This window comes from Manis javanica, chromosome 14 (genome assembly GCF_040802235.1).
Source record: "Manis javanica isolate MJ-LG chromosome 14, MJ_LKY, whole genome shotgun sequence".
NCBI lineage: Eukaryota > Metazoa > Chordata > Mammalia > Pholidota > Manidae > Manis > Manis javanica.
The window spans coordinates 88,432,459-88,448,749 of record NC_133169.1 but is presented as its reverse complement, the minus strand read 5'-3'; the positions used below and the strand labels follow the sequence as shown (position 1 = coordinate 88,448,749).

Below are 16,291 nucleotides of genomic sequence, written 5' to 3'. Positions count from 1 at the left end.
ACAGTGCGCCCGGGAGCGACGACCCCGCGGCGTCAGCCCCGCCGGGGAGCGGCGCCGCGTGACCCGAGGCCACGTGATGCCGAGTGGGGCGGGGCCGCCGGCGCCGGGTCTGCAGCCGCCGCGGGAGGTGGACGCGTAAGTGGGCAGCGGGGCCGGCGGGGACCCTCCTCGTGGGCGGGCGCGGGCGGGGGTCCGTGCGCCGCCCCGGTCCCGGGTGCTCTGGGGCCGGGACCCCAGCGAGCTGCTCGGACGCGCTGTCTAGGCGGGCCCGGAGGTGCGATGGGCTCGCCATCGGGGTGCAGGGAACACCCCTGGACCCCACGGACCGCCGTCCGGCCGCCGCAGCCGCGGGCCTTACCCCTCTGAGGAACCGCAGTGAGGGGCAGCAAACGCCCTCCCTCCGCAGCGATTACCGGTACCCCGGGTACTCTCGGGGAAACTGAGACGCCCGAGCAAGGCCGGCGGGTGGGGGCCCGCCTCTCCAGTCCTGAGAGGGGGCACGCTGATTCGGGCAAAGCCCTCCCCCGCCCCAGCGGCCCGGGATGAACCCCTGACCTGTTCACTTTGGAAGACTACAGGGGTAGAAAATACCCAGTGGGTGGGGGTGGAGGAGCGGGGAAGGGGCGGGTTCGCAACCGCAGTAGCTAACATATTGGGTACTGTGTGGTTTGCGTGCAACCATTGTGAAATGTGTCAGGTAGGTACTATTGTCCCCCTTTTACAGAGAACTGGGTCCTTTGCGATAGGTCCTCGAGTCGGTGAACGGAGGAACTGAGATTAGAACCCACGTCTGTTCCGCATCAGCGCCGCCTGGGGTGGGGGATGTGGAGGCCCTTGGCCCAGCCTGTTACCCCATCTGTGAAGTGAAAGTGAAGGCCGCTCCTCCTCCTGGCTCGGGCAGCCTGGAGAGAGGGTGTTGCTGGGTGCACAGCGTTTGTCCCCTCTCCCTCACCACCTCCTTGCCGTTCTCCCGGTCACTTAGCACGGATTCCCTTTCTCACCTGCCCCCTGCAGGACAAGATGAAGCTCATCATTCTGGACCATTATTCTCAGGCCAATGAATGGGCAGCCAAATATATCAGGAACCGCATCATCCAGTTTAACCCAGGGCCCGACAAGTACTTCACCCTGGGGCTCCCCACTGGTGCGTTGTGGGGTGTAGAGGGTGCCATGGGTGGCGGGGAGAGGGAGAGAATGAGCATTAGGGTTCTAAGGGGCCAAGTATGGAGGGTTCACTCAGCCCAGGGGACCTAAAGGAGGGCTCTGAGCTGCTGGTGCTGGGAATGAACTCTGTCCCCGGGACATAGAACACAGACGACCCAGCTTCCTGTATGGGTTGCCCAGCTGCCTGCCCCTGGAGTCCCTGAGTAGAGCTTGGTTGGGCAGAAGGAACTTCCTGATATTTAGGTTATACCCTAAGTCAGCCCTTTCAGCCAGGGTTCCTCCACAGAATTAAGTCCTGATGCCTTAAGGCACAGACTTTATGTAATGAATTAATGCATCTTATGTGCATCTAGAGTGCCCCTAGCTAAGCACCACACTTGGGAGTCACTCAAAGCATTTTCAGTAAGGCTTAGTTAAACGCGGGACCCATATGAAAAACAATCTCAGTTTGAGAAAAAAAATCAGAATGTTTCCTGTATGGGAGGATATTTTGACCCCTTGAGGCAAATGTCTCCATTATTTCTTTTAGAAGTTGGGTGGACTTGCCCCAGTGGCCCACCCACTAGAGCAGCGGTCTTCAAACTTTCTGTAAATGGCCAAACAGTAAATGCTTTACATCTTACTGGCCATGCAACCTCTGTTCCAACTACTGAACTCTGCCCTGGTAGATTGGAAGCAGTCATAGTCAATATATAAATGAATGGCATGGCCTTCTGCCAATAAAATTTTATTTATGGACACTGAAGAGCAGCCCTAAGGCATTCTTGGGTGCCCTCTGGGAGCTGGGGGCTGAAGGAGGTTCATGGCTGTGGCCTCTCCCACAGGGGGCACCCCGATTGGCTGCTACCAGAAGCTGATTGAGTACTGTAAGAACGGAGACCTGTCCTTCAAATATGTGAAGACCTTCAACATGGATGAGTATGTGGGTGAGTCTCTCTTTTAAGGTCTTAACCTGAGTCCAGAAGGCGAGGCCCAAGAGAGGAACGGGGATGTCTCTGGGGGCCAGTGACTTTGGTAACAGACTCAGTTGATTTTCTCAGTTTTAAAAAGGGGGTGTAATGCTGACTTCATAGCATTAGCTGCTATAATAGACATGGAAGCCTCTTGTATAAAGCAAGCACTTCACATAAATATTAGTTACCTCCTCCTCTGCCTCCTCCCTGACTCCATGCCATTGCCATTTCTGTTGGAACAAATGTTTGCATATGGGACTGGCTGGGGTGTGTCCCCCAACATCTGTGTCTGGACTCTCCAGTGTTCATGCAGCAGCTCCCCTGTTCTGCCAGATACACCGGGAGGGGAGCTGAGACGGTGTCCTTCCCACTGCTAAAAAGCTATACCTGTCCTCTGTCACTCCCCTCTCCCACCATCATTTTGTAATGGCTTCACTGTAAACATTTTCTTAAATTGTGGTAAAATAAACATAAAATTTACCATCTTAACCATTTTTACATGCACAGTTCAGTGTTAAAGTGTATTCACTTTGTTGTTCAACTGATCTCCAGAATTCTTCATCTAGCAAAACTGAAACTCGCCCGTCAAACGCCCAACCACCCATTCCCTGCTCCCCTGGCGGCCAGCATTTTACTTTGAAATTGGTTACTCTAGGTGCCTCGCGTAAGGGGACTCAGACAGTCCTTGTCTTTTTGTGACTGGCTCACTCCAACACAGTGTCCTCAAGAGTCACCCATGTTGCAGCATCGGTCAGAATTTCCTTCTTTTTTAAGGCTGACATGAAACATTTTGAATGTTTAACATTAAACATTCACTTTAAAAATTCCTTTCCTTTTGGCTGAAAAAATTTCTTTTGGAGAAGTCCTGAGATAATTCTCTCCAACCCCCTGATGTTCACGTCGGGGTTCAGGCTGAGGGTTATAACCAGGGGTGAGCGGTGGGGTGGGAGGCGCAAGGGAAGGAACGTGCTTGCCTCCCTCCCAGATGGGCCCAGCCCAACCCCGAGGGGCCAGGCCGCCGCCAGAAGCCCAGGGAGACCCGAGCCTCCAGCCTGTGGTCATTCCCTTGTGGAAAGAAGATTGGAGTCAGGGGCTTCGCAGGCCCCCGGGGCGTGGTTACTCCGGCCTACTCCCATGGTCGTAGGTGGTGGTGGTGGGCAGACACTTAGGGACCTCAGTGCAGCCTATCCCGAGTGGCTGGGGGTCAGAGGGCAGGTGCCCAGGGCCTCCCTGATGGCATTTCCTTCAGAATGTCTCCGAGGGTCTAGGAGTACCCTGGCATCCTCCTTAGGATGGCTCTTGGCCAGGCTCTGGCTTAGCCTGGGCATGACTGAGTGCGGCCGTGGCCCCACAGGCCTTCCTCGAGAAAACCCGGAGAGTTACCACTCCTTCATGTGGAACAACTTCTTCAAGCACATTGACATCCACCCAGAAAACACTCACATTCTGGATGGGAACGCAGCTGACCTGCAGGCCGAGTGTGACGCCTTTGAAGAGAAGATCAAGGCTGCGGGTGGGATTGAGCTGTTTGTCGGAGGTGAGCTTGACGCTGAGCAGGTGTCCACGGCAGACCAAGGATTGTTAGAAAGGGTGGGAAGGACAAGACCCAAGCCTTTCTCCAGACGGCCTCCTTCCTCTGCGCTAGGGGCAGTGGGGTCACTTAGTGCCCCCGAGGAAGCAGGGAGGGCAGGGTGGCTTTAGCTCCATCTGCTGCTCAGTAACTCCCCTTGCTGCACTTCAGTGTCTTGTCTGTAAATCTGAGGGATTTGGACATGGAGATTCTGTTCCCCAGTCTTACAAGTTTTATAAATCAATCATGAAACTTTATAAACAGCTAAAATCACAGACTCATGTTCCCCACACTCAGCCCCTGCACGCTGTAGATAGCCAGCTGAACCCCGGAAGGTTTGTGGCTGCCCAAGGCCCGCTGGCTGGAGCGGCAGATAAGGCAGGACCCCGAGGGTGTGCCCCCTCTGGGACCTGTGGTCCTGTTTGTATCCTGGGCTGCCCGGTTTCCCTCCGTCGCCGCCTCTGGAGTTAGCCGCGGGGCTGTGACGTTGGACCGCGTCTGAACTGCTCTCAGTCTGACTCTACTTCAAGGTGGGAAGGAAGAGGCGGGAGCGCTCATGTTCTGAGACCGGGAGCTTGGCAGCCTCTGAGCAGGCCGTGTGTTTTATTTGCTCCGGCTCTGTCACAGCAGCGGGGCCCCTGACTACAGGCAAAGAGAAAAGATACAGTCCAGGGATCTAGGGAGGCAAAAGCCACTTGGAGTTCCCCTTAGCGTCCTGGGGGTGGTGGTCAATGAACAGTGTCCACGTGCCTCCGATAGAAACAGGGCTGAGGAGTGGGGAAAAGGGAGATCACATGCTTAGTGTGCCTGCCCAGGGCGAGTGAGAAGGGACACGTGGTTTTCAAGGATTTTTTTCAGATCCCAGGTGGGGAAGGAGATTGTCCGTTACTGAACTCCCGGATCCCCGGGACTGAGTGGGCTGGCCTGGCTCTCCCCCATGCAGGCATCGGCCCTGACGGACACATTGCCTTCAACGAGCCGGGCTCCAGTCTGGTGTCCAGAACCCGTGTGAAGACCCTGGCCATGGACACCATCCTGGCCAATGCCAGGTTCTTTGATGGCGATCTCACCAGGGTGCCCACCATGGCCCTGACGGTGGGCGTGGGCACTCTCATGGAAGCCAGGGAGGTGAGGACATGAGGGGTCCACAGGCCTTCACTGGGGGGGTTGGACTTGTCTTGTTAAATTTAACTCTTCAGGTACCACCCGAGTACATTTTTATTAAAAATGAAGATATTATGAAAGAAGCTGTAATTCCCATTGACACTGTGCCGCCGCCTCCTTTGGAGGCAACCACTGTTCCCCATGCAAAGTGAATCCCTTTAGCCCTGACTATCCTGGAGGAGGCGGCTCCCTGGCCTCTGGCCTCTGCTTGCTCACCCCTTTCAAGCTTCTCACAGGCAGAGAAGAGCCCAGCACCACCCATGTTGCACCTGTCCAGGTACCGAAAGGGACCCTCTGATTCCCTGCAGTTGTGGAGGTCACCGTCCGAAGGGAGCTCCCCCTGCAGCCCCAGAATGTTTGTGGTTACAGCTCTGTGCTCAGAGATTCATAAATGTGGAGAAGAGGGGCTGAAATTGCAATGTCTTGAACTGGATTTAGTTTTTCCTTAGGAAGTTCGGTATCATTTGAATTTCTTGTGGTTCCAATTTCCTTGTCTTTCAGGAGAATTTCAGTAGCATTTTCTCCTGATGATGCACATTCAGTGGGAAGCAGCTACAGACATTTTAGCTCCAAGTTTTTTGCCCAAATCTGTTAACAAACATCTACATCAGTGAAACAGTTTCTCTATTTGAAGTGAACTATTGTGAAATGAGCGGTGGCACCAGCTCTCTGTTAGGTGACCGAGAGTCAGTCCCTGGAAGGTCACTGCTGTTGGGCCCTGTAGCTTGTGAACACAAGGTCCCTCCCCACCCGGTGAGGGTCTCGTGGTCTGGGAAAGGACCTGGGGCTGGAAATCAGGAAATTCCTTCTTGAGAGTGAGTTCTGGGGTCCTGAACGAAGACTCACATTCTCTCTTTGCCTCGGTTTTCTCATCTTCTAACAGAGGAACAGTAAATCCTGTGCACAGCTCCATGGTTAAGTGTGTTATAATGAAAAGTGATTGATGACCCAAGTTCTTTTTTCACTTCCCAGCACTTACGTTCCTGACATTTTAACTGTTGAAGAGTCTGTGCCTAAGATTTAAACAAAACATGTTAGCCCATCACATAGTAGGGCTAATACTCAGAATGGAAAGTGACCAGATAAAGAGGCAGCCTTTGGGGATTCGACCTTAGGGGCCACACACATTAACTGCCCCATTGCTGCCGAGGCTCCCTTATAGACGGTGCAGATGGTGATCATGAAAACTCACCCAGCTTAGGATCCCCTGGGACCTGCTGGCACTGTTGGGATAACAGGTGTGGGCCCGTGTGGCATGCCTGTTTGGAGGGCACCATCACAGCATCAGAGGTGCGGGGGGCATTATCACATGGTGATCTAGGGCATGGACTTGGGTCGCAAATGGCCTGGGGCAAGTTGGTTAAGACCCCCGCCCCCATTTCCTCGTGGAACATGGGGTATAATGCTCCCTGCCTCTGGCTGTTTGTGTGATCAGGCACACAGAACACGACGCACAGTGGGTCGCAGGCTAACGACTTACACTGACGTATCAGAACACAAATCCGTACGACCCCTGGGGGGGCTGGACCAGCACCCAGGTGTCCAGACTCCCGGGCCCGCTGCCCCTCCGTCACAGGCCTGTCTTCTGGTCCCAGGTGATGATCCTCATCACAGGCGCTCACAAGGCGTTCGCTCTGTACAAGGCCATCGAGGAGGGAGTGAGCCACATGTGGACCGTGTCCGCCTTCCAGCAGCACCCCTGCACGGTGTTTGTGTGCGACGAGGACGCCACCCTGGAGCTCAAAGTGAAGACTGTCAACTATTTCAAAGGTGAGGGAGGGTGGCTCTGAGAGTGGCCGGCCGGGTCTAGAGTGTGCCAGGGGTGAGGACTGACTCTGGTTTCCCTGCTCTGGCCATTTTAGTAGACATCTCTGATTTTAACACAACTCAAACCCTGCTGTCTCAGAATGCACAGTCATATTGCTGCACATCCATGTATCAGAATGCACAGTCATTGCTGTACATCCAGTGCTGCATCCATGCCTGCAAGGGTCCACTTCCGGAGATCTGTTAGCTCTGAGGAAGAAAGAAAATGCAGTGAAGAGCTGTAGTCCAAGGGCTATGTGATCACTTTGCAGTGACACTGAGCATCGGGTTTTTTCATCTTTCCAGATCTTGTATAGTCTATGCCTTTCCCCTCTAGGCAAGGCACTCAGACATGAAGATCTTTTCTACTTAAAAAGGACACACTGCTTTAAGTGCATGCTTTTGTGAAAATCTGTGAAACTTCTGTGAAAATCTTCATTTACTAAGGAAACTAGGAATTTGTTCTATGCTAAAAAGAATGACCTTTTAATAGCCAGCTTCCCAAGAGATTGAATTTACAAAATCCCATGGATTCTATCATTCAGTGGGAATAATAAATTTTCTTCCTGCTTTTAGGGTGGTGGTCATTTGGGGCCACAGAGGAAAGATGATGAGTCTAGGACCAAATCTGAGAGCTCTTGGATGTTATTGTTGATAACCATGGAACTGTGCCTCCACGTGCATTAACTTTTTTTAGTTTTTTGTAGGTTTAATGCTTGTTCATAACAAGTTGGTGGACCCGTTGTACAGCATCAAAGAGAAAGAAACGGAAAAGAGAGAGTCTTCTGAGAAACCGTACGGTGATTAGCCTGCTGATCCTACATCAGGTACCTCCGTGGCACAGGTGGAGTCTTTCTGGGGATGGTCTTTAGGAGAACAGAATTGTATTTCCTTAATCCAGTACGGTTCCTCCAGATGAATGGGTGAACGTTCTGTTCTTGGCCATGCAGCACGGAGCCTAGTCATGGCATTTAGCTATAGGCAGAATGACTTGTTTGTAATTTACTCTAAATCAGAAAAAAAAAAAAAAAAAATCTCAGAAAAATGTACTCCCATGATCTTGATGTCTGCCCCGCACAGGGCAGGGGCTTTTAGCTTTTTGTTCTGCCTCTGCCACTGTTCCCATCTACCACATGCTCCCAGCAGGAATTTCTATCATCACATGCACTGATCTTAATTGGGGGGGATAGGGGCTTGTGTGTATTGGACAGAATGTTTTCGGAGAGGCTTCAGAACCCCTCTTGAACAGGCCTACCCTTCTTTGAGAACACTGTTCCAGATTAAGGAACAAACTCTCCCAGCGTCTAAAATAAGTATAAGGAGGCATTCTCTGCTGAGTAACAAGTGCCACAGAAAGAAAGTCTCTTTTCTTCTCTAGTTGTTTTCTTCTGCTCACAGTTGGCCTTTCCGTGAACTTGGAGGACTCCTTGGGGGCAGATTTGGTTGGCTGGGACTGAAGAGAAAGTTTTGGCTGATGAATTGAGCCTCAAGGGGCCTAGCCATGTCAACTCCCTTCCCTCAGGGACACTCCTTCAACAGGAGGAAGACAGAAACACTTCTCCCATCAGAGCCCTGTGCTTTCGTTCCAAATCTCCCTGGCACCTTTTTTACATACTCGTTAGTGAGGAGGAGGTCCGTGCGGGACACTACCGGTTTCAGCATGGTGTTCAGCCGAAGTGATGGTGGGGAGCCCAGGGCAAGCAGATGAGTCCCAACGCAGGCCTGACCCGTTCTCCTGCCCCCCTAGGAATCCGGCGCCAAGACGGCACATCGGACGCCTCTCCAGTTGCCTGCCCTCCTTTCCCCGCTTACCTGCCCAGCCTTCTGAGTCTTTCAGGCTCATGTGGCATGTCTGACATCCCCAGATCAGAAATACAGCCGTTGTCCCCCTTTATCCTTCACCCTGCTCATGAGATGAGTCTGTTGCTCTTCCTTTTATTCTTAAGCCTTATTGGAGTGGACGCTGCCGCCGGCTCCCTCTGTTGTGCCTGTTGAAGCTGCTGCCGCCTCTATTCTCTGGGGAAGACCTATCAGAGCCTGGCTCAGGCCACTCTCAAAGTGCTGTTTGGTACCAGTGTTTTACCTTTGGCCTTTACATGTGATTGTGCTGTCATTCTGTTTTAGGCTAATGAATCAGTGGAACTGTTTACAACGTGATTATTTTCTATTAAATCTAGTATTTTCAAATAAAATGTGTCATTTGTGGACTTGACCCCCAAGGGTCAGAAGGTACTCTGGGTTGATATTTATATACTTTGGGACTAGCCGGTGAGCAACGCTGCACAGTCACTCCTCAGAACGCTGCAGGAAGTCACCATCACAGCAACCGCTCATCTCTTCTCCTATCACCAGGAGGAAGGGAAACCAAAGCATTTTATAAAAATGAAGGGCGTTTGTGAAAAACGCTGGGAATGAACAGACGAGCAGTAAGTTGTCCTGTTGTGCCTGTACGTGCGATCCAAACCAGGACACAGCTGTCAAAAGGAATACGGCACATCTGTAACCAGGAGGGATATAACACAGCAAGGCGTGGAAAATAGATTTCGTTGTTTTTAAGTTAAAAAAGTTGCTAAAATGGGACATCTTGGGTCCATATAATCAACTTAGGTATAAGCAGTTGGAAGAAGGGTTTAATTTTTTAACAACTGTACTGAGATAATTTACATGCCCATAAAAATGACCTATTTTAAATATAAATGATTTTTATTAAGTTTATGCAGTTATACAACTCACCACAATCCATTTGTCACCCCTAGAAGCACCCTACTCCTAACCACAGCCCAGGTGACCACTGATTCACTCTGTCAACAGATTTACCTTTTTTTAAGACACTTCATATACAGCTGATCCTTGAACAACACGAGTTGGAACTATACAGGCCCACCTGCACGTGGATTTTTCAATAAATACTTTGAAAACTATTTTAAAAAATATTCTTTTCTCTAGCTTTATTCTAAGAATTCAGGTATATAATATCTATACAAAATACATTAATCAAGTCTTCCCATTATCTGGTCAACATAGTAGTTAAGTTTTAGGGAGTCAGAAGCCAAAGTGGAGTCTCGACTGTGTAGGGTGGGGGTGTTGCCACCCCCCCACTGCACCAGCCTGGGCTCAGCTGTAAAGGGAATCCTACGGCGCATCTTTTGGGTCCGGCTTCTTTCACTAAGGATAATGTTCTTAAGGTTCATCCATATAACATGTAGCAGTATCCCTTTTTACTGCTGGAGTATTCCATTGTATACACACACCACATTTTGTTCATCCAGTACAGAGGGGATTAAAGTTTAAGTAGGTATAGTGTGGGAAAAAATTACATTAGAATGAAATGAAAAATGATTCAGTGATGACAGCTGAACTGGAGGTGCCTGGATGAGCTCGAGCAAACCCGTCTTCCCTGGGCCTGTGCTCCCCTGGTGGCCCGACAGCAGGGGCGTCCTGCTACAAGTGACCCGTATGCAGACCAAGTGGGATGTGCACTCTGGCTGGACGGGGCCTCCGATACTACCTAGGGCTCCTTGAGGAAGAGCCAATTTCTATGTTTGGGGGCAGGGATCACATTGGGCCTGGAATATCTTGCTGCCAGAAAACAGGGGTACTTAAAAAAATGTCTGAGGCAGTGTTGCGAGTCAGTGGGGTTCCCAGTAGCCAAGTTGTGACAATTTGATCAACAAGGAAGTAATATGAAATGCAGCAAAGTGGAACAAGTTGAATCTTAAAACCCCAAGTCTAATACTCAGAAGAAGGTAATATTAAGTATACATGAAGTTGCAGTTCAGAAAGAGTAGATAGAATGTGTTTAAAGTTTTATTACACTTAGTAAAACGTGGCAGCATGTTGATGTGAATGAGTGTCACCTATTATATACATGTTTACAAAGTAGAGATGGAGACAAGGGCCCGGCCTACTGTTCCCCTCAGATACATGTATGTATGGCTTATTCTCTCATTTCCTTCAGGTCTCTGCTTAAATGTCATTTACCAGAGAGATTTTCCCTGACCCTCCAATATAAAGTAGCAATCCTGATTCCCTATCCCCCATCCTGCTTTTTTTCTCAGAACCATTTCCCACGTAACATATTTTCCTACTAACTAAGCTTCATGAAGCTGACTTTAAACACTGTCTGTCCCATCCCTACCAGGGCTTTGCTATCTAAAAGGCACCCATTATTTACTGAACTATAAGCATGACAGTTCCCTCCAAGAGTAGTGACCATAACAAATAACCAGGGAAAATAAGAGCATATGATATGATAACGGATTAGGCAACTGGCCTACTAAGGTATCTAAAACTTTGCCAATTTGATGCCCCTTTCCCAGGAACCAAAATCCTTATTGTGATGAGATGCTAGTGAAGCACATAAATTTCCGATATGATGTACTGGGACAGAATTCTGAGTTCTATAATTATGGGTACATAAAATGAACACAGTAATTTGGACCTCATGGGAATCCTTAACACAGCAGCTAGCAATCACAGTGAATAGTTGATTAAGTCTCCTTGAAGACTAATTCATAAGGTCTCAACCCTCCAACCCCTGTCCCCTAGGCTTTTCTCTCAGCTGATGACACCGTGAAAGTAGAAGCCCTCAGGGACGAATGCCACAACTCCCACCAACACATCCCTGCTCTCATACTTTGCCTTCTTCCTGTTACCAAGCCAGGCCCTCCACTTGGGTACTAACTCCCATCCTATCTTGCCTCTTTAAGGGCATTGCATGACTCCTTTCTCACCCAAAGCACCAAACTGTCCTCCGGGACCACTACCAGCATACAAAACAAGCTTTAAAAACAAAACTACCCTATGTCCCCCCTCCTGTAACAGCCTCATTTTCTGGTCCCTTCACTGCAGAATTTCTGGAGTCACCTACACCCTGGCTGCAAGCTCCACGCATTCGCTCTCTCCTGGATACCACTACTCATACGTTATACCTTTTACAACTATCTCGCAGTTCTTGGATATTCTGTACTTTGTAAGATTTCACTTTGGGGCGTTTCTATTCACGTATCTTCAAGCTCACTGACTCCTTCCTTAGCTGTGTTCAGTCTACTGATGAACCCGTCAAAGGCACTCATACCTGTTCCATTCATTTGTTTTTATTTCTAGCATTCCTTTTTGATTCTCGGGGCCTGCATCTTCTGCTTACTCAGCTGTTCTCGTATGTTGACGCTTTTTCCGTCAGAGACCACAGCATTATTTCTCAGTTATTTTAAATTCCCAGTCTGAATATGCTAAAACCTTTGCCACCTCTGCGTCTGGTTCTGATGCTTGCTTAGTCTCTTCAGACTTGTTTTCCTGATTCTTAGCATCATTGTAACTTTTTATTGAAAAGGGGACACGCACTGGGTAACAGGAACCGAGGCAAACTGGCCCTTGGCGTGAGGATCTGTTTAATCTGGAAAGCAGCTCCGTTGTGCTCAGTGTCTGCTGTGGGCGTCAGAGGCTTCAGTTTCCTTCAAGTGCCCTTGTTTTTGTCTTCCCTGTTGTCTTTGGATTTCCCTAGAAACTCCTTAAAGTCTGAATCTTTCAGTTCTCTCAAGAGCTGTATTCCATTGCTGTAACACTGAAGCCCTACTAATGAGAAGGCTTCAGGGAGAAGAGGCATTCTACAGTCCTACGATTAAATGCTTTGTCTTTTGTAGTGGGCTAGAGTCCCCGGGCTGAGATCTTTAGTAGGAGTTTTTTGGCCTTTTTTTCCCCCTCGTATGTAAGACAGGAAGGCTCGGGGGGGGCTCGAGCCATCCAGCTGCCCTTCCTCTGGGTCAAAGTGGTTTTCCGTGAGGCCAGGCTTCTGCTCCGGACACAAAGCTCTGGGTGTACTCCAAAATGGCTGCTTTTCCCCTCCCTCTTCCATGAGGCGATTTTTCTGCCATCTTCACAGTAAGGACTTGGTAGAGCTCCTGTAGGTAAATGTGGGGAACTTAGGCTTAGCCCCTAGGAGCTTCAAACTCTCAAGCTAGTCCACACTCAGCCCCCAACAATTGGCTTAAATCCCGATAATTGGCTTTAGCAGCTTCTGTTTCAGGTGAGCTGGTAACAACTTCCTGCATTTTTCCTGCCTCTAGCTTTTGTGGTAGTTTGCTCTGTGACCTCAACTCTCTGATGCCACCTAAGAAAAGCTGATTCGCAGTTTGCTCACAGCTTTTTTCTTATAAGGATGCCCCATTCCTTCCCAAACACCGTCCAGATTTTCACCTCCTTTCCATGGAAACTGTACCTGTCAAACTCACCAATAACCTCTACAATGGCGGCTAAGTCCCTTCTTAAAAGCTTGTATCACCTGACCTGCCTGCATTATCTGACACAGCTGACTGCTACTTCCTTCGGCCTGATGTGGCTTCCAGGACAGCACACTGATGGTTTTCTTACCTTACTGGCCATTCTGTGTCTCCCTGGCTGGTGGCTCCACATCACTCGAAACTCTTGGCATTCAGAGTGCCCAACACTCGGTCTTTGGACCTCCTCTCTCTTGCACAACTCACTCTCTTGGTGATTTCATCTAGTCTCATGGCTTTAAATACCATTTATACATTGACTCACATATTTACATCTCCAGCCTGAGTCTTGAACTCCAGACTGGAATATCCAACTGCCTAACTAGCATCTCCACTGAGACACCCACCAGGCATCTCAAACTCATCTGTCCACACCTGAATTCCCGACCTTCACCAGCAAACCTGTGCTTTCAGGTTTCTCCTCTCGGCTACTCAGAGATCTAGGAATCGGCTCTGGCCTTACGTTCTCACATTACAGATCCAATACATCAGCAGTTCCTATTAGTTTTACCTTCAAGGTAAATACAGAACATGACCACTTCTCTAGTTCTGACCACTGTTTCAATCCACCTGCACTTCTCACCTGAGGTACTACAGGAGTCTCCACCCTTGACCACCCCACTCCCTACCACACTTCTGCTCAAAGCCCGTCAGTCTCCCATCTCAGGACAGAAGCCAAGGTTCACGCAAGGCCCTGTGCGTCTGCAGCACAGCCCGCTGCCACCCCATCTCTTACTATTCCCTCTCCCTCAGCCTGCTTCAGCTCCCAACGGCCACCACGCTGTTTCTGGAGCCCTCTAATATGCTCTTACCAAGGGTCTGCGCCCTTACTGTCCCCTCTGCTTGGAATCTCTTCTCCCAGGTATCCACAAGGTACATTCCCAAGCCTCTGTTCAAGTGCTCTCTCGATGAAGTCTTCTCTGCTCTTAAAAATTCCAATATCACTCTACCTCCCCGAGTTCCCTATCTTTCCCCGAACTTCTCTCCTAAAGCACATAATTTCTGAAAAACCATGTAATTTGTTTAGTGTCTATCTCCTTCCACAGAATTTAAGTTCCATACAGGCAGGGAGATTTATGTCTGTTTTATTCACTGCTATGTTCTCAGCATTTAGAAAAATAGCAAAGCTCATTGTGAGGTGCTCAATATTTGTTAAGTAAGTGAATCAATACTAGGAAACACAACAGGTTGTAAGAAATAGCATGGGATTAAGTGCAGGAGACACAATCACCTTTTAAATTTACATGCATTAATGTTGTATTAATATGAGTTTAGTTTGTTGATTCAATGAAGGGGAGAAAAAAGGAGCCAAGCAAGGAAAAAAAAAACTGCTGAATTTGCAGTTATCAACTTCGGTATCAGAATCTCACTAAGTTTTCAGTGTGTATAATCTCCAAAGCATCTCTGGCCCAGAGAAATATGGGAATCCTTGGAGTGGCAAACCTTCAAGGTTACCTGTGTAATTATGCAGACTACTAGATCATGGGTGCTGAAAGTTGGTAATTATAATAAATATTTACTAAGAACATCCTCAAAGCCAGCTCTCTGACCACAGACCCTCAGGCTGAACTGCTGGCCATTTTTTTACTGAGCCAAAGTCCAAGAAGCAGACCCTCTGGCTATACTTACAAGTATCAGAGGGTGCCAGTGGGTGCCAGTGTATCGCGATTCCCCCGCCTGCTTGGGGGCTTCAGATATATCTTGAATTCTCTACTTCAGTGGCTGCAGCTAAGTGCTACTATCGGGAGTGCACTTTCCTGCATAACAACTGGATTCAAGTAGTTTTAAATGGCCTTACAGTCTTTAGTAACAATGCTTTTCCTGCCTTGCTGGTATCTTTAGATACTATTCTTCCTACCAAGCACTACAGCTGACAGTCTATAGGGAAACACAGTGAGGAAAACTAAAATCCCAGAAATAAACCTGGTTCTGAAATGAAATAAAAGACTACTCCTGTCTTAACCATTTCTCCATTTTTATAACATGGGAACTGCTGACACCTACTGGTGATGCTTATGACAAAGTTAATACTTGGGCTCTCCAAAATTCCTGTCAAAATTTTTTTAAAAATCCCTTCCAAAGCAGGCAGCCACATAAATGACTTTATGATAATCCTATCTGATTAAGTCTCTCTATATCAAAAGAAATAAGTATATTAATGGATTTCTAATGTCAATTAGAACCTTCTACTACTAAAAAATGACCTTGTTGACAATGCTATTAGTCTGGGAATATGACTGCCAAGTCTTTTCTCCACTATCTATTTCCTCAACAAAAAGGGATGTGTCCCCTTGACGCTCCCTCCCTGGAGTTCAGTATTCAGTTGAGATGGCGAGCTAATCCTCTCACACCGGGGCGCAGCCTCGTGGGCCCAGCTGACCCGCAAGTTGTCTGATGTTCAGTGATTTCCTCATGAAGCTGAGTAAGAAAATGGCCATAACAGGTATATGGTCTAAAACTCCACACATGGCCGGTGAAGCATCATGAGAAATAACTGATTTAAGCTTTAAAAAAAGACCTCAATCAAAAACAATTTCACTAGTTTACTTGGCCTGCTAGGATTAGACAATCAGTCTTCGAGAAAAGTTTTTCAGCTCCTAACCAATTTAGGTACATCAAGATCTAATGGATGGATGTTTGCTGAGGGGTGGCAAATAATACTGTACATCAACTATAGTTCAATTAAAAATATATTTAAAAATTTAATTTAAAAAAGATCTAATGGATATTCACTTAATACAAACAAACAAACAAAAATGGATGGGACAACTGGGACAGAACAGGAGCCTAAGCAAATAGTGGATCTGTGGCATCTTGCTGCACTGATGGACAGTGACTGCATGCATTGGGGTATGGGGGGGACTTGATAATATGGGTAAACGTAGTAACCACATTGTTTTCTCATGTGAAACCTTCATAAGAGTGTATATCAATAATACCTTAATAAAAAAATTTTTTAAAAAGAAAAGGAGCCTAAGGACATCTGGTGACTAAATATACATAATATATGATTCCTGGATGGGATCCAGGAACATAGATCATTAGGGAAAAACCAAGGAAATCTGAATAAAGTATGGACTACAGTTAATAATAATGCATCAATATTTGTTCATTACTGTGACAAACATATCATAGTAATGTGAGATGTTAATACAGGGGAAATAAGTGTGGAATAATATATGGGAACTCTGTACAATCTTTGTAATTTTTCTGTAAATTCTAAAACAGAAAGTTTACTACAAAAAATGAATGGGCGAGATCCAATACAATGACAAAGGTGAGGCTTTAAGTCAGTTCAGTCACAAGCTTAAAAGTCACAAAATCTCTATTTTGACTTAAAAAGTTATTTAGTGGCTTTT

General features: G+C 48.0%; 1 protein-coding gene across 3 annotated transcripts; it reads left to right on the top strand.

Annotated features, from left to right (window-relative positions):
• The first annotated feature begins 1 nt into the window (after position 1).
• Positions 2 to 9,904, top strand: GNPDA1 (glucosamine-6-phosphate deaminase 1). Of its 3 annotated transcripts, none has more exons than XM_037016413.2 (8): positions 2 to 135; positions 1,015 to 1,144; positions 1,989 to 2,090; positions 3,472 to 3,654; positions 4,631 to 4,815; positions 6,447 to 6,621; positions 7,365 to 7,484; positions 8,180 to 8,392. In XM_037016413.2, exons 2-7 carry the CDS (start codon positions 1,021 to 1,023, stop codon positions 7,463 to 7,465), a joined length of 870 nt encoding a protein of 289 aa, XP_036872308.1. In that variant the 5' UTR covers positions 2 to 135; positions 1,015 to 1,020; the 3' UTR covers positions 7,466 to 7,484; positions 8,180 to 8,392. The 3 variants fall into 3 exon arrangements, with proteins under 3 accessions (XP_036872308.1, XP_036872305.1, XP_036872307.1); XM_037016410.2 differs by lacking the exon at positions 8,180 to 8,392 and adding an exon at positions 8,405 to 9,904 and having other exon boundaries at positions 3 to 135; XM_037016412.2 differs by lacking the exon at positions 8,180 to 8,392 and adding an exon at positions 8,604 to 9,903 and having other exon boundaries at positions 3 to 135.
• Positions 9,905 to 16,291: the final 6,387 nt, after the last annotated feature.